The following is a 24399-nucleotide window of genomic DNA, read 5'->3' as shown; positions in this document are numbered from 1 at the left end:
ATGTCTACGGATTTTATGACTACGGATATGATACCAATTGAGGAGGAAACCGGTTTTAAAGCATGGTTGTTAGGATTGATTATGAAGGTATGTTTACTTTTTGCTACTAGTGATTTTTTGTGTTGTCAGTCTCGGAAAAAATCTTTCGGAATTTGTCGATTAACAAAAAACGCGATATTTTATTTACTATGGCTGTGGTTTTATGTTTCGGATCAAATGGTATCGTCTTGTTAAACTAACAGTTTGATGCAGATGGAAATAAAGCAGACGATTACGAATACACATGAGTATTTTGTCTAACCGAACAACAACGTATAGACGTTTTGACATATGTGTAAAGTTTTATGTTTTTGATCCAAATTTTTACATGATTAATATATTTATAGATTACTTCATAAAATTGTATCCTCTTTGTTATTTATTACATAAAGACTATATTTAATGTTATTTTAAAGTTCTTTGTAATTCTTTTCTGCCACTTTAAATTTTGAAGAACTTACAATTGTCTCAAACGATTACAATATCAAACATTTAGCGTGAATATTTCAATTTAAAAATTATATTCGTAAATTCAGCCAGTTATCTTTACCCTTTATAACGAATTAAATAAAAATCTACATTCATTGTTTTATTAAAAGCAAGATTAAAACTATTATTATTATAGGTATGAGTGTATTGTTAATTTTGTAGGTATAATAAAATTAGTATAACTGTTTTCACATGTTGGTACCAAGCTAGCACGAATAATACGACCCTTGCCGTCGTGACATCATCAACAAAATATGAAAAAAATTGTATGGAGTTTGTTGGTTTACTTTTCGCCCGGTAGAGGCGCTGCACAATTTTTAATACAAATTTAGTCGATGACGTTACGAAAACTTTCTCACGGAAATTCTTTCTAGGCTCTCTGTACTTCAATATTTCATACTAATGAAAATATGAAGCCCATGCATTGATTCGTCACAAAACTTCCTAAGTATTTTTTCACTTGTGAAACAACTGTAAACTTTTTTTTAAGAGAAGGAATGATTTTATTGTGACACTTGTGTTAAGGCTTTGAAAATTAAAGGTTAATGTTTTCTAGCAGCAGTCTATTATTTTTTATTTAAATTACCTGCTGTTTGATATTTCTGAACAATGTCATGTTTGTCACATTTTCGCACGTCATCTCAGCTATAAAATTATACGTCTCATTAACTTAAGACCATTAATTAAGGGTCCGTTCACACAGATTTTTTATCGCAAATAAAATTGAGATTTATACGATTGAAAAATCGACTACTTTTATTTTGTACCTGTTTTTTTACCATGAGCAAGCGTAAAAAGACGGAAAAACATATATTTTTTAGAATATTACAGATATCGATGGCTCCTACGAATAATCAATCCACTTGTCCTTCCTATAATTTATTATATTTCCTTATAAGAAAAGGATGGGAAGGGAACATGGACTAAAATCTGGCCTCCGGCATGCACACTCACCATCCGAAACGTGGAATTACTTCCACTTCACACATGTCTTCCGCCTGGTCGTGGCTTTACCGGTCTACCCGGCCCATTTGTGCACCCTACTAATATTATTGTTCCGATTCTATCACTGTATAAGTTGTGTAAAATTGTGTAAACTCGTAAAATATCGGCGGATGTGCGATTCGTAACGCGACTAGAGGTGACCTTGAGCGATTTTCACAGCGAGGACGTCCCTGTAACACCAAAAACCGATGACGTCATATCTAATAATACCGGCCGGAACTACGCCTCACTTTGTCCCCAATTTTCTTTCAGCAAATTGAGCTTACATTATTTACATTTAAATCTATTCGTATTTTTTTTTTGTCTGTGTTACAATTTGAACTGTGTACTACTGTGTCTGTGTACTAGTAGTACTAAATTCCTTATTTGACGCTTCATTCAATTTCAAGTCTATTATAGAGCGACTCCGACCGCGCGGAATTAAAAAAAAGTGCGATGAGAAACCTATGTATTCTTCTAGGCTACGTTCTACATCTGTTGTATCAGGTATCATTCACACGTTTACCCCGTTGTCTTATAAAATACAAGCAGTTTCCTGAGACTTCGTCGGCGCAGAATTTAAAAGAAAATAGTAAAAAAATGTAGCCTATATCACTCAGGGAAAGTGTAGCTTCCCAACAGTGAAATATTTTTTTAATCGGTTCAGTAGTCTTCGGAGCCTATTCCCTGTAAACAAAAAATCAAATCTTGCCTCTTTATAGTATTAGTATAGAAAAAATACCTTTTCAAAGTAAATGATCTAGTTACTATTTTCGTACTATCAGCTGATGTCTTTTCGTGACACTCAACTTAAAGTGTATGTTCATATATGTTGTTACGGTAGGTCTGAAACAATCGAATATAGTACGAGCCCTCTATTACTCTGTGGAAAACAAATGAAACAAAAACAAATAAAGATCTTACCCAACCCTTAAGAAACAATCGTCTCGTGAAAGATAAAATTTGCAATTTTACTTGTTCAAATTATTTTGTTTTAAAATAAACATATAGTAGAGTTACATTTTATAATTAGTTACTCTCTTATAGACTCATTAAAATAAATGCCAAACAAATATTTAATTTCTGCTACGTATATATTTACATATATTATCACGCTCAAGGCCACCGATTTGACCGACGAAATACTTTCGTACGAAAAAATCGTTTTTTTCGATTGTTTGCTTATTTTTTACATGTGTAATAATTTAATCAACACAAAATTACAATAATGTACAATGTACGTTTGTGTACAAAATTGATAAAATGTTATTGAACCCTTGATTATCATACTAAGGAGTTCGATACTGTAGTAAAACCTTTTGTCGCTTCTTTCTTAGTTTACCAATCGATTGATGCAGAAAGAAATTATTTAAAAAATATATATCATAAGTTTATAAAGTGAATCAACTTATTTTGCGTTGTTCTCATTTATAAAGTTTGTTTTAACGTGTTAATGTTGACTTTGATTTAATAAAATAAACATAAAATGAACGCATTATTTAAATAACTCTTTGTCAAAGAAGGCACATGTTGGCAATAGTTTAATTATTGTTCAAAAGAAAGTGTGTTCATTCGGCTTAGGTTGTGGTGGATATTGAAGCACCGATTTTCAATGAACCTTGTAAAATGGAAAGAAAACAAAATGCTGTTAATAATATTAGTGGAACCTACGTATAATGCGAAAAACATACAAATAAGAACCAAATAATTGGAGCGTGTATAATATTGTATAGACCATAACTTACATATATTATGCCACTCTCACACTTGATTCAATTGAGAAAAATATCCGTTTTACCAAAAAGCAACTCTATTCTTTCTGTTTTATACCAAGAAGAATACAGTTTCATAGGGTACTAAAGTAAAGGGCTTTCCTTTAAGATGTGAAGATTTAGTGTGCGTCCATAGTGCGAGCCTTTTTTTTTTTTTTTTTTTTTTTTTTAAAGAGGGGAATGCTTTATGCATACGACATGCCCCGGGGGGGACACGAAGTTATGCGAGATTCTCTCCCCTAGTGGGAGCATACCCGCTAAACCACCTCTGTTCCTCCTGCGCATTGGTGACGGGGCTACGGGCACGCTTTCGCACTCCTCCGCGGCCCCGTCTGCGCTAGCCGCCGAAGCAGCTCCACCACTGGGGTGGGTGAACCCACCATCCATCCTTTAGGGGAGGTGCGCCGGAACGATACGCGCCATCCTCCTTGCCCTTCGAAGCGGGTGACAGGTCCCCCCGAACCTGCCACCACGGGGCTATGGAAGCCGGAGAGACGAGGTTTTACCCCCGCCTCCCCAGCCACCATCGGCGGGTCCGATGTCGGGCCCCGCCGTTGACCCTACGGGCCGCGGAGGGGCTGGGTATGCCAGTACCCCTCCGCGGCCCCACCATACACATCCGGCCACGAGGGCTGCAGGGGGCAGGATAAACCAGTACCCACCCGCACCCCCCGCGGCCCCACCTCCTGGCATGCTCCGAAGCGGACCCCACAGTCCGCCTCTGGCAGCCTCCTCCGGGTGGGTCGGCCCTGCACGCTAGACCAGCCCAGTCCGGCCCAAGACAGCCGGTCCTGCACGCTAGGCCGACCCTGGTTCCTCTTAGCTTCACCGTGGGAGGCAGCCACGGTTACTAGAGCCCCACCGCCACGACAAGGCGGGAACCGTTGGTGGGGTCCATAGTGCGAGCCTAGCGCGGTTGCGACGACGGGCGCGAAGTATCATACATATGAAACGCGCCTTTGCGTCCATATTGTAGTGACTAAGGCGGAAGCCTAGTGCGACGGGACTGAGCGAGACACCGCGCCTAAGTTTCAAACGCTTCTGTCCGCGCGTTTTGGCCCCACTACGGGCCTAGTCAACGAGCGACCCAAAGCGCGGGTGGCGGAGGTAACAAACCAATTCAGTCTTGTCGCTCGGCGTATGCGCGTCTGTTTGTTTTGTTGGTCGTAAAATGGCGTTAGATACTGTAATGGCGAATTTTGTAGGGTATAATCTCAATTCTTCATGTAAGTTAACAAATTCACCAGTTATTGCTCTTTTTTATTTATTTCGTGCACACCATCTCTAGTGTTCAACACCTCCCATGTCAGAATCGGACTGTCTAGTAAAAATAGCAAATGCTCGTCCTTAATAGTTTACAACACCTGATATACGTCAAAACGCTACAAGAGCTCGCGCCTTACTGTGGCCACCGCACGCCCCCGCTCGCCGCGCCCGCCTAGGCTCCAGTCACCGCGCTTTCAGTGTGGACGCACACTTAGAGTGAGAAAAAAGGACTATGTGGTGCACTATTTTATTTTATTTATTAATAACATTTCTTACTAAATAATTATTATTTATTTAAACCTATCAGTAACAATGAGCTTGTTTTATATTAAATTATTTGTACTGTTTACTTGATATGCTTTTAATTTTGCGATCTTATCTGTTTGATAAAGCGAGGTGGCGTGTTCCCAAAATATCTGACACAGATTGTTATTTGTTTTTACTATTGGGGTTCCACTGACGAAACACATGTATAAAAAATCTATTTGAAAAAAAAAATACGGAGACAACTATGTGTTTTGTATACTATTATATATACTGGTCTTTCGCCAATGAAACTGACGGTTACAATCATACTAAAAAAATAGTTTATGAATTATTTATTATTTTATAAAGTTATCTAGCTGTCGCCCAAAACTCCGTCCGCACAGAATTGAAAAAATAAAATATAGTAGCCAAATGATCCGTTGAGCGGTTCTGGACATACTTTCTTACAAACATACAAACATTCACATTTGTAATATTAGTAAGATTTTGATGTCCTCGCCTTAATAACCTCATTGTGAAGTGCACTTAGTGATAACACATTTATTCAATCTTGTAAGGAACTTGACTTTTTCCAAAAGGTTTGTTCGTCAACTTTAGGTTTTTAATTATAGTCACAAATCAATGTTTGCTTTGGAAATTATTTCTTATGATTTCACTTTGCCTTTGCAACGATTTTTTCAGCTAGTATATATCATCAGCTCACTATACGTCCCCACTATGTCTACCTACCCTAAATCAGGGGTGACTAGTATATATAGTGCGATAATACTATCTGGTCTGGTAAGCAAAAGTGAACCTAAAATGTACATAGTACTTAACCGTTATTTACATAAAGTGCCAGTAGATCTTTGTTGGACTGTAGTTGTCTTGTCTTGTTTTTCTTTCAATGTCTAAGTAGATTCTATGTAATTTCTGACAGATCTAACCACGTTTGCAGCTAGATATAGACTGACAAGGATATTTGATAAAGTATGATAGCTCACTAGCGTCCTCCTGTCAGTGTCACAGGGCGTACTGTCTCTTCATATTTTCTATATGTCGGGTTTAGTTAATATTTAAGATCTATAATCGATATCGATAAAGTTTTGGAACAATACTTCACATCAAGGTAACATGGTAACGTGATAACATCAAAATGGTAACATTTCGTGAGGTAATTTTGGGTGTCGATGTTACCTCAGTGTTGTTTATCTCGCATATTGGCCTTGAAAAATATTCTCAATGTATCCACGAATATAAAAACAGTTATATTGTATAAATAATTACATTATTAGAATAAATTATAAATATTTTGTCTTGTTTTCGAATCTAGAAAAGTTTTATGAAGTCACACCACACGTAAAGTTAGGAAATGACTTGTGTTGTACGTTTCAAATAGGTGTGGTCTAATGGATGAAGAAATAGTTTTATTACGAAAAGAAAAGTTATATTTAGACATAGTAACCACTTTAGCTTTGCTAGCGCCTTGGGCAAGTATTTACGGCGCCCTTTTTTACCATGCCTTTGGGGAGTGAAAAATTGAAAAAAAACTGAATCGATCCAATCGCTGTCACATGTGGTCTACAAATTTCAAATAAAATGCTGAAACAGTTCAGATTTATAAATGTCACTATTTTGTATGTAGTTTTGCACAATGCATGAACTAGTAATGAACTAGCTTTGCCTGTCGGGGATTTACTGTTTACTAGAGTATTTAGAAATGTACGATGTCCGTCATTTTCCTTACATTTATTCGATGTTCTTACACGGTGAAGGAAAACATCGTGTTGCAACGTGCATATACCGCTGAAGAAATTCATAAGACATGCGTTATGTCAACCGACCCTCACTAGGCCAGCGTGGTTGACCGTACCTAGTCACCTATAAATAAGGTAGGCTCAGAGCCTCGTATATGAGCTAAAGACAATCAAGTAGGTTCCTCATAGTTTAAGTTTTACAGCTCCATAAGAAAATTCTAAAGATATGTAATGCTCTTTCTTTTAACATACATAGATAGTGAGATTATTTGCAAGGACAGTGTTCGGATGTTGCGTACTCATTTCGTTTGAATTAGCATCAAACACGCCTCGTGCGGAATTAAAATGTGGCATACTAAGCAGGTATACTACCATCCAAACTTAATAGTGGCTCGCAGTTCCAAGACACTCCGCACAGTAAAGGTTAGATAAAGATTGTAACTGCACTAATTTAACTTTTTCTTTGCTGACTTTCAAGGGATAAAAAGGATATAAGGGGCGGGATATAATATTTGCGCTCCACCCGTATTCCACATGTAATCGCAATTAACCCCGAAATACCATTGCGTTTGAATCTCGTTATATTAGACCTTTTGCTTGTTACGTGCCTGTGGAACTGGATGTTTCGCAAACCAGTCTAGGAGTGTGCGATCCGTGTTAGGTTTAGCTGATTATTGAATCTCTAGACACTTTCATATCTGACAGACGAGACTGATACTATGTTGCGAGCTACTAGCGTAATTTAAATCGGTGGGCAGAGGTGATAAAATAGTAGTAACTGAAGAACAATATCTTCCTGTTAATGTCAAAAAACTGCCTCTTTATCTTGTGTGTCATTTTTATACCTAAGTCATATTTATAATGTACTAGCTTATGCCCGCGACTCCGTCCGCGCGGATTTAAAAAAACCTTAATAAGTAACCTATGTGTTCTTCCAGATTATGTCCTTCATCTGTGCCAAATTTCATCAAGATCTTTTCAGCCGTTCCGGAGATACTTTCAAACAAATATCCATCCATCCATCGTAACTTCCCATTTATAATAATAATAATTATAATAAGAAGTAAGATAATTTCTTGACTTTTAGTATAACCATCAAGTAAATTTCGATTTTTATACATCTATATAAAGAGGTCGTTGTTCTAAAAACAACAAATTAACCTTACAAATATTAATTACTAAAATACTCTAAAATTGTTTTGGTAATAATTATAAATATTATGAAGTATTGTATGTATCCGATACTCATTTGAAATCAACTGCCGTACAAAGGCAATTTAGAAGCAACAAAACGCAAACGAAGCCTAGTAATTGCGTAGACTCCTAGTTTAATTTAACGATGATAATATTCAAATAATATTACAAATATAAACAACAGTAAACCTTATCTTAATTATTATTATAACTTATTTATATAAGTGATGAATAGTTATAAAATAACTATTTATTCAAATCGACTGTAATTCTTTGCTTGCAAATCAATCTTACACATTTTTCATTCGCAGTAATCTACAACTGACGAGGTATTATGTAATATTTATAGGATGAAATTAACCTCTATCAAAATACATATTTAATCTTTATTTTTTAGGTATATAAACCTTTAGGTATATAACCTTTGTTTTTTTTTTTTTAATTGATTTAATGGTGAAAGTATCTTATCACGTCAGACACGACGACGAACAATATGTTGACTTTCAATTTAATTTCTGCTATACAAGTTCAGGCTTAACTGAACAGACGAACTTTACAGTTAAAACTGACGAGAGAGTACGAGTAATATAACGGAACCAATATTGTTTGTATTTAACTGGAGATAATATTTTTAAATTATATTGTCAATTTATACTCGTGTCATATGCATGATAAATGTCTTATATATCTTTTTGATACATCAAATACCTTTTGATAAGTGTCATAAAAATATATGTGCGAATACAAGTATGTAGTTATATCTTTGATAATCTCAAGTGTTTATTGTACGTGCGAGATGCGACGTCCGTAAACACGGACAAGGACCTCGCGTTGTACTTAGTACGTTTTTTTGTTTGCTTGAATACTTTAATAAACTACTAGCTGTCGCCATCGATATGTGTATTCTTCCAGACTATGTTCTGATTCTATGTCAAATTTCAGAGAGATCTTTTTAGCAGTTCTGGAGATACCTTCTAACAAACATACATCCATTCAAACATTCGCATTACCAAAATATTTACTTCAGTGAAACAATATTCTGGTCACTGCCGAATAATTTGTATTATTAAAACCATAAAAAAAACATGATGTGGTCTCTTATTTTTCAAAGAAAATGTAAGGGATGGGATAACGATATATTAATACAACTATTGCTTCAGTCCAGTTCTGGGATTACATAATTAATTTTTTCGCATTTGTCTGTGGCTGTCTGAGCGTCAGTAGCTTAGGGTTTTAGCACTTGACTTGCAATCTGCAGGTGCTGGGTCCGAATCCCGCCATGTACCAATGTGTTTTTCGATTCTCGATTTACATATGTACATTTATCCGACGTTTTTACGGTGAAGGAAAACATCGTGACACCTGCACATATTTGAGAAGAAATTCAAAGATATGTGTGAAGTCAATCAACCCGCACTGGGCCAGCGTGTTTGACTATGGTCTAGTCACTCTTAACTTGGGGTAGGTTCGAGCCAATCAGTAGGGACGTATAGTAAGCTGATGATAATATGTCTGTGACTGTAGTTGGTAAATTAGACAGGTTATTATCATCATCATGGGGTCGACAACAAGCTTCATCAAAATCCCACAAGAGAGAGTGCTTACTTCTCGCATTTAAAGTACATATTTGAAAATAAGAAAAAAGTTTACGAACGCTGATAAATGTCCTGCATCGCAAACTAATTGAGATGAATGACTTATTTTATTGGATATGCTTGTTCTTTTGTAGTCTACATTGCCTGACGAATTTTGAAGAGTGAGTTGTCATTATTATCGTGTTGTTCTTGTATGATAAAAGTACAGTCGACTGACTAAGAGTTCTTGGGTTTTCTCGTATAAAAAGTTTTGTTTAAGATTTGGTACAGATGAGAAATAAAATACTGGATATTTATAAAATGATATTTTCCTTAGCAGACGAAGTCTTAATGTCATCTGCTATGGTTTTATCTAAGATCTTAATGTTTATAAGGTGATGTTTGACTTTGAAGTGATTTGGCGTAGATCCAAGCGAAGCTAAGACTGGATAACGCGCTCCGTCACCAGTAGAAGGAAATTCACGGTTACAATTTGCGTCACTGCTTATGCGTGGGAGTTAACACTGAAAATAATTCGCTGGATACAGTGTAGTTATTTATAGAGCAGACAAGTCGCTTTTTATGTTTGTCCATTTTTTTACTGCGACGTTTGTGTGCTATTAGTTAGCTAGTATCTACAGATATACTTAATGTATCCAAAACCTTTGTATCAGATTAGACGCTGTAACAATTTTTTATTATGAAAGACACTTCAAGCCAGTATATCGTGGCTATGGAATTTCCTATAATCCGACTTCGCCTATAGTTTTCTTGCTGCAGTTTTGAGACTACGTACTATGCACAATTCAATTTTATTTGAACAGGAATTTCTGAACTAGGTCGTCCTATTTTTCAGGAGCCAATCCCTTTCTCTAAACAATATCTAATATCATAAACTTTAGTAGTAAATACTACATATTCAGCATATATCAAAAATTGTTCTTGCATTTAACAAGATATTACTCGTTATGACGAAGAGTTATGTTCAACGGTCTTAAACACTTGATATGAATATACCACACCCCAATATATTGAGAATCGACCACACCAGAAAATAAAATGATCTAATCGACGGGGAGCACTACCACACCCCTTGTTTATTTTTATTTCCCTCTGTCTTTAGTGTTTCCTTTCTTTATTCTTCCGTTATGTCACGTACTTTATTAATACTACTTTTTTTTAACAAAATGTTGACCCATTTAGTCTTTCTTTCTACGTTATCTGACAGCAAACAATTTGTCCTCTGCAGAATTTTCCATTTGTTATCTAGATCATCTATATTTACTTTGTTTATAATTATAGAAATAATAATGTTTTAGTTTGTGCTTTATACAAATTAAATTACATAACAGTTAATATTTACATTGTTTATCAAAGAATTAAGAAGCTAGTTCCTATGTATGATAGGTACAGTCAGCATTGTTCGTGGTATTTAATTTTCGACGTTTCGTTTTTTTTTTTTTTTTTGTATAACATTTTCAATGTTACACAATTTTATTTCAAACGTAACTCACCTAGTTTACCGGAACATAGTGGCCAGTAAATATTTGTACTTAACGCCAAAGAGCTAGAAAAACTTCCCCGTATATGTCATATTTTGCTATTAGGACGTCTATTTACAAGTGATTTTTCTTTATTAGTTGAACTTATCTATATATATAAAAGAAAGTCGTGTTAGTTACACTATTTATAACTCAAGAACGGCTGAATCGATTTGACTGAAAATTGGTGGGCAGGTAGCTTAGAACCAGGAAACGGACATAGGATAATTTTTACCCCGTTTTCTATTTTTTATACCGCGCGGACAGATTCGCGGGTAAAAGCTAGTTAAGTTATAAATTATGACATACTTGATTTTTCTTGTACTTATAAATCATAATGAATCCAATAGCCTCGATGGAAATTAACGATTTAATTGTACTTGATACTTCATTTATACTTGACCTGATTTATTAATCGATTGTCTTTTAATTAACTGTATAATCGATATCGTTTATTTTCATAAGACGAGTTGATGACCTCATTTTTTTTATCATACGTCATACTAATATTATAAATGCGAAAGTTTAGATGGATGGAAGGATGGATGTTTGTTTGTAGGATACCTCCAAAACGACTCAACGGATCTCTACGAAATTTCGCATTGGTGTAGAACATAGTCTGGAAGAACACATAGGCTACTAATTAAGTTTTTTTAATCCGCGCGGACGGAGTCACGGGCGACAGATATAGAAGTAATAAAGCAACCCCTTAAAGTCTCCTAAGTAATCGACGTCTTTTTGTGTTTTATGATTTATTATTTCTGCTTACAGCGTGCAGCGGTTCAAGGTAGCTTTTGGCAAGGATTCCTGGCTTCACTATCAGTGGTCATAGTCTCTGAACTCGGAGACAAAACCTTCTTCATAGCCGCCATCATGGCTATGAAGCATCCTCGTGTTGTGGTCTTCGCTGGTGCTATATCTGCACTGGTGTTCATGACTGTACTCTCTGCGGCTTTCGGCTGGGTGGCTACAGTGATACCAAGAGTGTATACGCATTACATCAGTGCTGCCCTCTTCGCGATCTTTGGTCTGAAGATGCTGAGGGACGGGTGGAAGATGGACCCTAATGAAGGTCAAGAGGAATTGGAAGAGGTGCAGAGTGAGTTAAAGAGGAGAGAAGATCAGGTTTGTTAATGTTCCTACGTTTAACGCTCAGATTATTAAAATCTCAGAAAAAGAAAGTATGGATAGATTGTGTGAAAGAGCATATGCGTAAGCGGGGAGTTAATTCAGATATAATTACTGGAGATGTATGGATGAGTAGTAACTATGCCACCCTCCGTAAGGAGAAAGGTACCAAGATTAGGATTATGTAAGCACCTGTAGGATTTTTTATAAAATAAATTAAGACATAACTAAAATTAAATAAAATAACCATATTTCATATTTCATTCGTTGACATCTATTCTAGTGTTGCCATGGAAAAAACAGTAGTGAAGAGACATTGACTTGAACTTTTTGTTATCTATAATAAAGTTTTATCTATACAGTGCGTAGGTGTCGTCGATAACAATCGGAATAATGTCGATGTTACGAATAACGTGTTGCTACCGCTGAAAAAATTGTTCGATGTTTTACATTATCTATATCGTAAGTGCGGAAACAGGTGTACGAAAACATATTGCTATATTTGTTTCATTCAAATAGAATTAGTGGGATAAAAATCTTTTTTCGCCCTTTCGTACATTACAACTGTTGTAACAATTTTTGACTGTGTCTGTTTTATAAATCAAATGTATTAAATTCTAAAGAAGTAAAGCTTTTGTTTTGTATAGCAAAAAAAAACACAGTTTTTCAGTATTTTAGTTTGTCAGTTTAACTAAACATGAGAAAGAGTTAGTAATTAACCCTTCGCTAACTAGTCAACTAGTCAGGCATTTTGCTGTACATTTCACGGTACTTCCCCGCTTCTAAATAAATTGATTCGTGTTTTATCTTTTTGTTTTCATTTTAAAACGACTGTTACTTAGTTACAGTACCAATTTTTAGATTGTAAATTTCATTATAAAATCCATTTCGGTTAGTTTAGTTCGCCTATAGACAGTGTTGGATTTCCAAAGGCGTTATTTCACAAAAAAAGGAGAAAACAGAATACATGTCATAGAAGTTTACATTAAGTTATGATTGCCAGAAAAATTACGATTTTGTATAATATTATTAAGGGTTCTTAATTTTTTTTTGATACCTAATAGATTCTAGATAAAAACAACATTTCCAAAGTGTCGTAGTTTGTACAAATGTTGAATTCCTTTATTTTTTATTTTCTTTTTAATTTACATTTATCTTGTCTCCGCAACAAATCGTCAAAATTTTCCAAATTGGAGCACATCATTGGAATGATAATAGATTGATAATGTACAGGAGTCTACGAAAGAACGATCGAGTTCGCCCGAAGGTTCGGTGTCGGTCAAGTCGACACAGTCTGAAATCCCCGGGCCCTCGCGATCCCCTGTAGCGGAGAGTCCCGAGGCTCCCAGGGCTCCCGAGACGCCAGAGGAGCCCCAAGCGGGGCCCTCGACGCGATCAGAACCGCTGAGGGTGATCTTACGTCATTATGCCTGGCAGTACGAATGACCACCTTAGTTTTCTTTTGTTAGCTTAGCAGTTATTTACGTTCCGTTACGCACTGACCATATCATATTTTTGTTAAAAATCTTGCTTCTTTAGGCCTTCACGATTTATTGATGTAAAAAGGAATTCAGCATTTGATTAGATCATCGCTTTTTAAAGCCCCGTCAGTCTAATAAAAATATAGTCTATATAAATGTTTTACCGTGTTACGTATCACAAAATATGCCGGTTTTTACATTTGCAAACTAGTAGAAAAACCTCCTTAGCCACTTAAATTTTGCATTATTTTTTTTTTTGTAATTTCATCATGGTTTCCTAAAATTGCCTATAATTGTCGTACGTTGTATTGATAAGTGTCAATTTTTTACGTATATATTTTACAGTAAGCACGTTTTTTATAACTGACTGGGCTTCAATCACTATTGTACTGCCTTTTAAATATATTTAATATTGTTTGCGTTAGATTTTAATTCCCATCTAAATTATCATAAGTCACCTGTACTTGAGTCATCATAATTCTTGCTTTATGTATTTGAGTAATTATAACAAGTATTTATAATGCTATGTCTCGCTTAGCATGTAGATGTAATGTAATACATATTGCATTTAGTAAATAGAAATAGATTAACACGTTCGCTGCAACAGTCCTCTCGACTTCAATTGCATACAAGAAAAGCGTGGCATGGAACGTGTTAGAAATGTATATTTTATACTTATAAATCCGTGGGATTGCTATTGTCATATGTGTAGAAATGTGTAGAACATATTGTTGTCTCAGAATAAGAGGGATCATCTTCTCTTCTTTTGTTTTAGTTTCACAGTATAATTTAACTCAAATACTTTATCTTGTACTGGAATATGAAAATATTATTTTATTCCCATGCAAATAATAAATATTTTTGACACATCAATAACAATTTCGGTAAGATTATGAATCTTTTTCAGGACGAAAAAGAAGAAACTCTAGATATGTTAGAGCAGGGTCAAGCGGAAAACAGAAGAAGAAAAAGGAATGCTGTAATAAAGGTGTTATTGCAAGCTGCATCCCTCACATTCCTGGCGGAGTGGGGCGATAGATCACAGCTGGCTACTGTCGTGCTGGCTACAAGGGAGAACGCGGTGGGAGTTGTAGTGGGGGGATCTCTGGGGCACGCGCTGTGCACCGGCCTGGCTGTCATTGGGGGTAGGATGGTCGCGCAGAAGATCTCAGTAAGGACTGGTGAGTTTACCCTACACATTAAGTTGTAAATGTTTCGTTATACTTCTCGTATCACTTGTTCTTATAAAGCATTTAGAAGAACCGAAGTATAGAATTATTTCGGTATGATAAACGAGCAAGCACATCACTTTGTGTTAAGTGACCGACACCTATATATGCAACAACCCACATCAGTTGATACGCGGTATTACTTCCACTTCCCGCCTGTCTTCTTTCTGTGGCGGTATTACACCGGGCGAGCGAGACAGCCAACTAATGCTGCTACTCTGTTTTCATATTAATATTGGAGTTTTTTTTCTTTTTTAGTTACAATAATTGGTGGCATAGTGTTTCTGTTCTTCGCGGTGAGTGCTTTAATTATTGGCCCCGGTGATTAGATGAACATTTAATTGTCAAATGTATATTTATTTTATTATTAAGTGAATTTATGTATTAATGTACTACAATGTGTTTAAAAAAAATGAAATTAACCGTTCTCATAGAAAACAATTGAAACAGATAATATCAGAGTTTTTAAAACTTCATCAATGACTTGTGATTTAAAAAAAGTAATCATGGAAATTTCTCGAATCTTTAAATGGAACGGCAGTTATTGCCAACGCATATTCCTGCTTGAATTTTAATTGCCAAAAAACTTGTAAAGACACGTTTTTTTTTTCTATAAGACGATGACTTGTGGGCGAGGTTTTTTTACATGTTTTAACAGCGGTGATCCACACTTAATTCCTAGACACATGGGTACTAAAATAAGTGAACTTGTAGACCATTATATTAATTTTAATATTTGTTTAATCAATGAATTAAATTGTTACTCAGAAATGTAATTTGTATTAATATAGATTAAAAATTTAAAGATAATTTTTTACTTATGAGATTCATAAATATTGTATATTAATTATTCGAAATGTGTAAATGTATTTGTATGAATAATGTAAAAAAAAATCAAAGTTCTTTTGTATTAACGTAAAATATTTACACCTTTCACATCTTTGAGAAAAATCTGTCGTTGGCTCTTAGACTACATTTGATTTTATCATTTAAATATTTTCACACCGTCAATTATAATTCGACTGAAACTGTACATAATATGTATTTCAATAAGAAACATAGATAAATAATAATCCAAATACAAATTAAATAATCAGATTTTGACAAATTTTGTAGACTATAAAAATTAATTTTTACTAACTGTCGTAGTAATTTATTTAAGGTTATTTTCCTTGTCAGTTGACTGTACTATTTTGTCCTTCAACTTGAAAAGGTCAAACTAAGCACTTCAAGGTCAAACCTCTAAATAATAACGTTTATTACTAGAATTTCTTGGCTTATCTGAGCCATTTAAATAATGATATTCGACACAAGGCAATAAAGTTAACCGGCGATGTTGTAAGTGCCTTGCGTTTTTTGACTTTCTACGTATCTTGATGTTTAACTATGAATAATGTGTTTATTATAACAGTCGCTTCAGTTGGCACGCCAAGTAAAAGAGTACTCTTGTTTCTGACGTGCCAAATCAAATATGAGGCACTGTATGTATGTTTTTTAAACTAAGCTTCTTTAGTAAATGTGACAATATGCGTAGGAAATTTCTAGAAGATTTCATTCTATTTTTATTTTTATTTCCGCGTGGACTAAGTGCCGGACAAAAGCTGGTACTAAATAATAATACGTTTTAAAACTGTTTGTACTTTTTACGTCTGTGATCTAATTGTAAATTATTTTCAATAGATTTAGTATTGAAATGTTTAAAAACATTACAAAATAGCATCGAGATATTATCGTGCGTTTTCACTGACTAAATATTTGCATAAAAACAATTCTGTTTTTTTTAAATGTGAGAATTGATGTTTTTTCACATGTTTCGTCAATGGAAACCCACAGTAAGTTAAGTTATTTTAAGTTTCTATAATATGAGCAATTTAATGTATTAAAACGATTTAAACCAGTTTAGCTCTTATTTTTACTGTAATAGAGTTGCATTTCGATTGATTTTATTTCAATAAAAAACATTCACATTCTGACAGAGTAACCAATAGACACGTCTGTATGTGTCTATATTTTGTTACGTGTTACCTTCTATTAGCATTAAGTTACCTAGTTTTTATTCTTCTCGAGAAATAAGGTTTGTTTATAAATTAAGTGTTGCTATTACTAAAAAGCTAATAGATTTGTTAAGATGGGTTTATTGCAATCTAGCACGAGCTAAAGATTTCAAAGGTAGACATAGAATGAGTCCAACAATCCTCTAACAAAATCCTTTGTTTTCGTCAAGAGTATCGACCATAGACGGAGCACAGTTCAGCACGATCCAAGCGTGATCGTTCGAGGCTTGTTAGCTGGTCCATAACTACATGAACATGTGCCCAGCTCGTCTGTAGTCGACCCACATTTATTAATGTCCAGATTATAACTCAGGTCCAACGATCGAAATCAGCACTGGATTACGACAAGTAAAATTTCTATTCGCACTGGAATGCATTGTGCAGGTTCCAGTGTGGATTTACATTATTCCCGTTTACAGCGCTGTATTTGTTCGCTCGACTTTAATAATGTGCAAAATATAATAGATCTTTATTTAGTCCTTTAGTAGCGTTCCTTTTTTTTTTTTAAATCTTAGCAATAAAAGTATGTGTATTGGCTAATTTTGATTATTGTTACTGAAGCTAGAATCATATATTTGAAATAAAATAAAAAAAATGCAAAAATATATTTAGCATAATCTGTAGAATAAACACGTGTAATAATATTGTGATATGTATATATATTTTTGTATTGTATTACGGGACATTGAAAAGTTGTTTAAAAACAGAATAGTTTTGCAAGTAAATATAAAAAAAAATAAGACACAAAGGAAGTCAAGTTAACTTAATTCTCACCATTTCTTATTATTACGGTAGGAAATGGAAAGAATTAATTAATATGGCAACACTCGCAGAATAATTATTCTTGTCAGTAATGGTGTAAAAAATATCCACTTCCCTGACTATGAATATTTTGTTTATTTTTGTAAGTACAAAAATGTCATCTCAAATATTTCGTCCTAGATACTTAGTGAATATGGATGAAAGTATTATTTTATGTAAAGATCATAAATAAAATGTGTAAATGATTGTAAAGATACATGACGTTTTATTAAATTCTTTTTTATTGAAATCATAAATGGCTGTCATAAATAACTGGCTGGAATTCAAAATGAGGTCACTCCAAGGAGGTTTGTATTTTTTAATCATTTGTTAATAATGAAAAATATGACGAAATGTAAATTTTAATAATTACTTTGAGAATTAATTTTAAGTTTTTTTTATATTATAAATAGTCACTTTTCTAGATAGATTAGTAAAACGAAAAGATAAAATTAATTACGAATAACATTCAAAAAACTTAATAGATTTTATTATCTGTGAAAAATAAAAATGGCATTACGATAAAATAAAAATTTATTTAATCTGTTTTCTTTTATCAGACAACGTAATCATAATCCTCTGTATTATCATTTTAAAATATAATTTTATAAGTCACGTAACTTTGATGATTGATCGGTTTTTAAACGATTTTTAAACATCCACTTACATAAATTTATCTTAAGCTTGTTAACACCAACTCAGATAATATCGTTTGTCCTGACTAAATGCAATTGAAGTAGGTAAAGTCTTTTCACGATAAAGAAATATGTTAAAACGGTCATTTTATTTTCTCCAAATTACTTGATCAAAACTTAATAAAGTTACAAATTAAATAAAAATATTACAGTAGAATTCCACTGCAGTCACACTTGTATTACAAATTGTTTGATTTATCAAAAAGAATGTTAGTAATGACAAAATGCATCAATACAATTGCACGCAGTGAAATTCTACGGTTAAAAAAATCGTCAAAAACAAATTACAAGTTCTAATATCCTAGGCTATATTGGCCATTAAAAATATACAAATTATTAATATTAGTCTAAAATCAAACATTTTTATTATTCCTTATTCCGAAAATTACTATAAAATTCTCTAATCTTCTTAATACAATCGTATATTTGATAATTTTAAATAAAATAAAACATAATATTAAAAAATAATACTACAATTAGCATAAATCCTTGTAAGTCGTCGTTTAAAATAAAAATTATAACAGCAAAAAAAAAACTTAAACGCACGTTTGTTAAAACTTAACAATATTTTATTAAAACTTTTAATATAATATATACTTATTGATTGAAAAAAAAGGATTTCAAAACAAATATAAAATAACATGATTATGTAAAAAAATCTGTATAAAACTAAATAATTTCTACATTTCAAATAATACTTATTATCCAACAAAAATAAATATAGTATTCACATGCAACAAATTAAAAAGAAATACGAAAACCACGACCTCATGCAAACTCCCTTCGACAAACCTGACTTCGTCTAGATAATGCAAAATGGAAAAGAAGTTTAGAAATTGCTTCCTAAATCTAAAAAATTCAATCAATCACTTTATAAACGATTGTGATATATTACGGTTAATTTTACCTCTTAAATTATTACAATATAATTAAATGCAAATGAACAATTCAACTTGATATTAGGTATGTCTTCAGTCGAATTGAGAACCCCTTACATTTTCAAATTGTCAAAAATTCCAAACAAATCAATTTCTCCACTCTTCAAAGTAAAATAGTGTGCGCCTATTTGAAAGTAATAGCAAAGTTTTATGTCAGGTATACTGCTATGTAATCGTCGCAGGCGTCGAGCAGCGCGCGCTGCAGTGTCTCGTCGCGCGATCGCAGCGCCGCCGTGTGGCTCGGCAGGAATAGGCACATGCGCCCACTGTCGCCCCACGAGTGGTTCTCTGTACCTACGCGTTACATAAATACTTACTTTTTCAATTAATCTTGAAGAATGTCAACAAATCTTCACAGTAGAGAATATTTATCAAAAATTTGCTGAACATGTTGCGAGTTCAGTTCTTGTAGATAAAAAAATAACCTTGGGTAATATGTAGACCTGAGCTCAGTAAGCAAATACATACATGACTTAATAATCTGTAATATCTGTCTACCCTTTTGTGTTCTTGGCGTGATGGACTCACCATAGTATTTGAGTGGCCACTGGTGCGGTGTATGCGAGCGCGACAGCAGACAGGAGGGCACGGCGCCAGGAGCCAGCACTCGCGCCGGCCACCACGGACACGCGCCCAGCTTGTGCCACACCACGTCCTCGTAACTGTACATAAATAATAACTTCTTGACATTTACATTACCGAAACATGTATAAAAAATATTATTATACCTTTTTAAAAAAAAAAAAAATAAACAATACGTTATTGTATACACAGATGTCAGAATAGTGGAAAGTCAAGTAAAACTTGTTACTGAAGTAATGTTTTAAATTTTTACTAGATGGCGCTATTTTCAATTATTTTTAAATTGACTGAACAAATTGGATTTTATCTGTCCAGATTGATGAAAAACTCCTCCTTGAGGTCCCTGGTCTCTGCCTACCCCTTTAGGTTATGGGCTTAAAGGTTATGTTGTAGCTGTTTTTCATTGAAATTCATATTAAAATGATTAACTTTACCCAACTTTGGGTCCCCACATACAGCTGGGACATAACTCCACATTCTCCTTTTCTTTCTTCACAGAGCATATAGTGCGGGTGCTTGATAGTATTTTGTCCACAAATGTCACTTGCTTCTGGGCTTTATTTGGTAATTTCTTACGATCTGAATAAAAATAAATTATCAAACAATAAATAACACAATCTTTAAGTAAATAAAAAATGCAATATGATCACTTCAGTACTGTTAAAAGTTCTAACTAGACTGGGTATATAGATGGCGCTACCATCTAGTTTGATAAGTTTTAGGACAAAGTACACACGTATAATAGTGACAAGCCATTCTCTACGGCATGCTAGATGGAAGGAAGAGGGACAGTTGGGGCACTGACGCAAGCGATCCCCTTTACCACACACCAAGCACCATGACACATGCAGAGTTATTGGCATCTTCTCTGGTGATAATGATTTCTGGAAAATCAACTCAATGTAAAAAAACCTTAACAAAAATGGGTAGTTATTGTATTTTAAAATTTTCCCTTTATTTTTAAATGTTAAAGGCAACAATTTTTGAGACTGGCAACAACGATAAGAAGTAAAAATGTTAACAAATTGATCAACAGTGGCAGCATTATAACTTTTACATAATGTTGCCATTACTATGCTATTTTTTAATTATGTCTTAAAAACTAGTTCAAGTCTGCAAAAACAGATTACAATTAAAAAAATACAAACATATTTTTTTTGTGTAACAAAAATGCAGTATGTATTTTAATTATTTCTCTATTAAACAAGGATTTACCATCAAAAGAATTGCTAATTTTCTATTAAAAAATTGGTATCTAAAATTGTATAGATACTTACATTGTTATCAATATTTTCCTTGTTTTCAGTTTGTTTATGCACAAGATTGTATCTCCAACACTGATGCAAATAGTTCTCAATTTCTTTCTCGGAAACTGTATTTTTTATAATCATTTCAAATTTATCTTCCGTACTTGCATCTATATTTTTAACATAATACAAACATTCCTCATTTTCTTTATTGTCTTGTAATTGTGAATAAAATTCATCGAAAAGCATCTCTTTTCCACGTCTTACAAATTCTTTGAATGCATTTTCATATTTCCCTTGTTTTAATGGAATATGTCTTATATCATATGTCATATTTAAGTCGGGTTCCCTTGACTTTAATGGTTTTACACTGAGAGGTAATGTGTGGTCTTCTTTGATCTTTCTCTGAAATATAAAGAAAGAAAGTTCTTTCAAGTACAATTTTAATTGTTAACTAACTGATCCCATTGTGTGCAACAATGTTATGTCTTAATATATATAATATTGAGTGTTTTCTACTTTTTTTTTTGTACAAAACATCTCTAGCATTAGAGATATCATGCCAGCATTTCATTATAATCTGTTCAGTGTCTTAGAAAGGCATATCCGACAAACATACAGACATTGATTTTTATTTTTTACTGTTTCCTTGTCATGCACTTGAAGAAGTATTTATTAAAGTTATATTTTATTTTTAATTTTTATTTTTTATGAAATGTTAATTATGTTAAATTTTTCATAATTAAGAAAAATATATGGTGTCAATTTATTTTACTTATTTAAGTTTTTAAATATTTGAATTAATAAAAAATAACAAACCTTCCTAGGTACTGAAGGGGGCTTGATTTTGATTGGAACAGGTAATTTTTCAGATGGACCATAAAATGGTCTAGATCTTGCAGCCAAATGTAAGCATGTGTATGGAAGCCACATTTTATTTTTCGTGCGAATTGTCTCCACATAGTAACATAGTTGTGTTGTTACATTATTTATACCATCTTCACTTGGGGAAATTGCTAGAACTGTATAAAAAAGAATAGTTACTAATATTACAAATTTATAATTATAAAATTTCTAAGATATGAGTTCTTTTGTGAAGTATTTAATGCCTAAAGTTAATATGAATATTTGAATATTTTTTGTAAATTTAATAATTTTGTTCCTAGTTTTACGTCTTATAAGAAAGACCTTATAAATCCCCTTAATTCTTTTATTTTGATTGCTATCCGCTGTGCATAAGCATTTGTATCCCGAAATTATGTTCAAGAAACAAAACAATATCAACTTTAAAAGAAAGTTTTAACTTTTTCTGTATCGCATGCAACTTCATATATCTTTTTCGGCTTTCAAATAATGTTAAAGCTTTTAAGTGTCTCAAATAGTGGAGCAAATTTAGGATTATTTAAGATATAAAATCCGTTAAAACAAACCTTTATCGTCGAAAAATAGTCCCTTTTCATCTTTGATTACTTGAACTTTAGCATAAACCTTTTTGCAAATTCGTGCTAGTGCAATGTCACCTAATTTCCAGTGTAGAATACTCATTTTTTATCGTGCATGTAGTGACGTTATTAACCCTTTTCTTGTTAGTGTATCTGTAGAGATACACCAGAATTAAAAAAAATCTAGTGTTATTATTTTTAAGCGAAACCATGATATTTTTTTAAGAATATTTAGGCCATTTCTTAGTTTCGGAACGCAACTTAAGATTTTTGTGTTGGTAAGACTGATGAGCTGTCAAACTTCACTTTAGTTCAAGTTCCGACATGTTGCCTCGCAAAAAGGTAAGAAAAGTTATGATTTTTTTCTTGTTTTTATGTATTGAATGAGTGGATGTGTTAAGTTATTAATTATAGATATATTTAGCACTAAAATAATTACTTTGGACATTCTTTAATTGTCTGGTTGATGCTTCATGTGACTTTTTTAATGAATGTATCTCCTCGTGCACATTGCTAAGAAACTAACAATTCTATATATATTTGTTATGTATCTCATGGTACACACTGCTAGCTTTACTAACAACTTTTACAAAATCGTCATGTATCTGTATGTGCACACTGCCAAGCTGAATAACTGTTCATATGGCGATGCATGGCTTATTTTATATTAATTGCAGGTCAATATGCTTTCAAGAGCTAGCAAAATACTCACATTGGTGCCAAAACACAGTCAGTCATCAAATGATGAAGAAAGTTCGGATTCTAGTAGTGAAGTCGAGAATTTTAATCTTCAAAAACGCGATAGTACTGAATCTTCATCTTGTCCTTCGCTTCCTTCTTCTCTTGAAAATCTTCACATACTTTCTGACGATGAAAACAACCTCACTTCCTGCCCTACAGTATCAATAAAACCAGCGTCTGAAAGTATTTCTTTGAATTCTTCAACTCAAGATTCTCTTCACTCGGTCATACCTCCTTCACCAACTGCCATTGTAAATGTTATTCGAAATAAAAAGCCTAGATTTAACCGAATCGTGCCTGAAACACCAGAGTCATCGCCAGCAATAGTAGCAGCCTCACCATCGCCGTCAAATATAAATACACGCTCAAAACAGCCACGGCTAGCTGTAAGGCGCCTTGCACCTATACAAAGAAAGCAACTGAAATTCCATTGGAATAACAAGAAATTTGAACATAACGCCGAAATACACGATAAACAGTTACCTTCAGATACCATAAAAACACCACTAGAATATTTTCAATACTTCTTTGATGATGGCATCCTTAACATGATTACAGAGCAAAGCAATTTATACTCAACTCAAACAATTGGTCGTTCTCTTAATTTTTCAAAACAAGACATCAAAGATTTTATTGCAATAAATTTGATAATGGGAATCGTGAATATGCCGGCCTACACTGACTATTGGTGTCAGGAATTCAGATATTCACAAATAGCTGATGTAATGACACTCAAAAAATTTCAACAGATACGACGGTACATCCACTTCAACGACAATCTGCTTGATGACGGTGATCGGTATTTTAAAGTTAGGCCACTCATTGAAAAAGTACGTGCCAACTTTTTGAGAGTTCCTCATGAAACCAGGTTCAGCATTGATGAAATGATGGTGCCATATAAGGGCAAAAAAGCCGGTAATCGAAAACAATACATAAAGAGCAAGCCTCGCAAATGGGGGTACAAAATATTTGTTAGAGCTGGCGTTTCGGGCTTCATTTATGATTTTCTCGTATATGGCGGTGAAGACACTTTCAGATACCACCTATTTTCACCAGAAGAAATGAGTTTGGGCTTTGGGGCAAAAGTCGTCTTCTCACTATGTAAAACTATTCCTGATCCAGCATGTTCAGTTGTGTACTTTGACAATTTTTTCACTAGTCTAGAGCTTATACATATGCTCCGATATAATATGGGTATA

At 33.8% G+C, this 24399-nt stretch overlaps 2 protein-coding genes across 2 annotated transcripts; one reads left to right on the top strand and one right to left on the bottom strand.

Moving 5' to 3' along the window:
• On the top strand, positions 1–15035 carry LOC106707349 (transmembrane protein 165). Its single transcript, XM_045684355.1, has 4 exons — positions 1–87; positions 11634–11987; positions 14379–14652; positions 14959–15035. The coding sequence occupies exons 1-4, from the start codon at positions 1–3 to the stop codon at positions 15027–15029; spliced, it is 786 nt and encodes a 261-aa protein (XP_045540311.1). The 3' UTR covers positions 15030–15035.
• A 4258-nt stretch (positions 15036–19293) lies between these two features.
• LOC106718755 lies at positions 19294–22559 on the bottom strand. Its single transcript, XM_014512922.2, has 7 exons — positions 22448–22559; positions 21837–22039; positions 21048–21422; positions 20507–20654; positions 20205–20349; positions 19717–19850; positions 19294–19482 (listed from the first exon to the last, which is right to left on the bottom strand). The coding sequence occupies exons 2-7, from the start codon at positions 21948–21950 to the stop codon at positions 19337–19339; spliced, it is 1062 nt and encodes a 353-aa protein (XP_014368408.2). The 5' UTR covers positions 21951–22039; positions 22448–22559; the 3' UTR covers positions 19294–19336.
• Positions 22560–24399: the final 1840 nt, after the last annotated feature.

Source organism: Papilio machaon, chromosome 26 (assembly GCF_912999745.1).
Source record: "Papilio machaon chromosome 26, ilPapMach1.1, whole genome shotgun sequence".
Lineage (NCBI taxonomy): Eukaryota > Metazoa > Arthropoda > Insecta > Lepidoptera > Papilionidae > Papilio > Papilio machaon.
The sequence above is the reverse complement of the archived record's forward strand: the minus strand, read 5'-3'. Positions and strand labels throughout refer to the sequence as shown.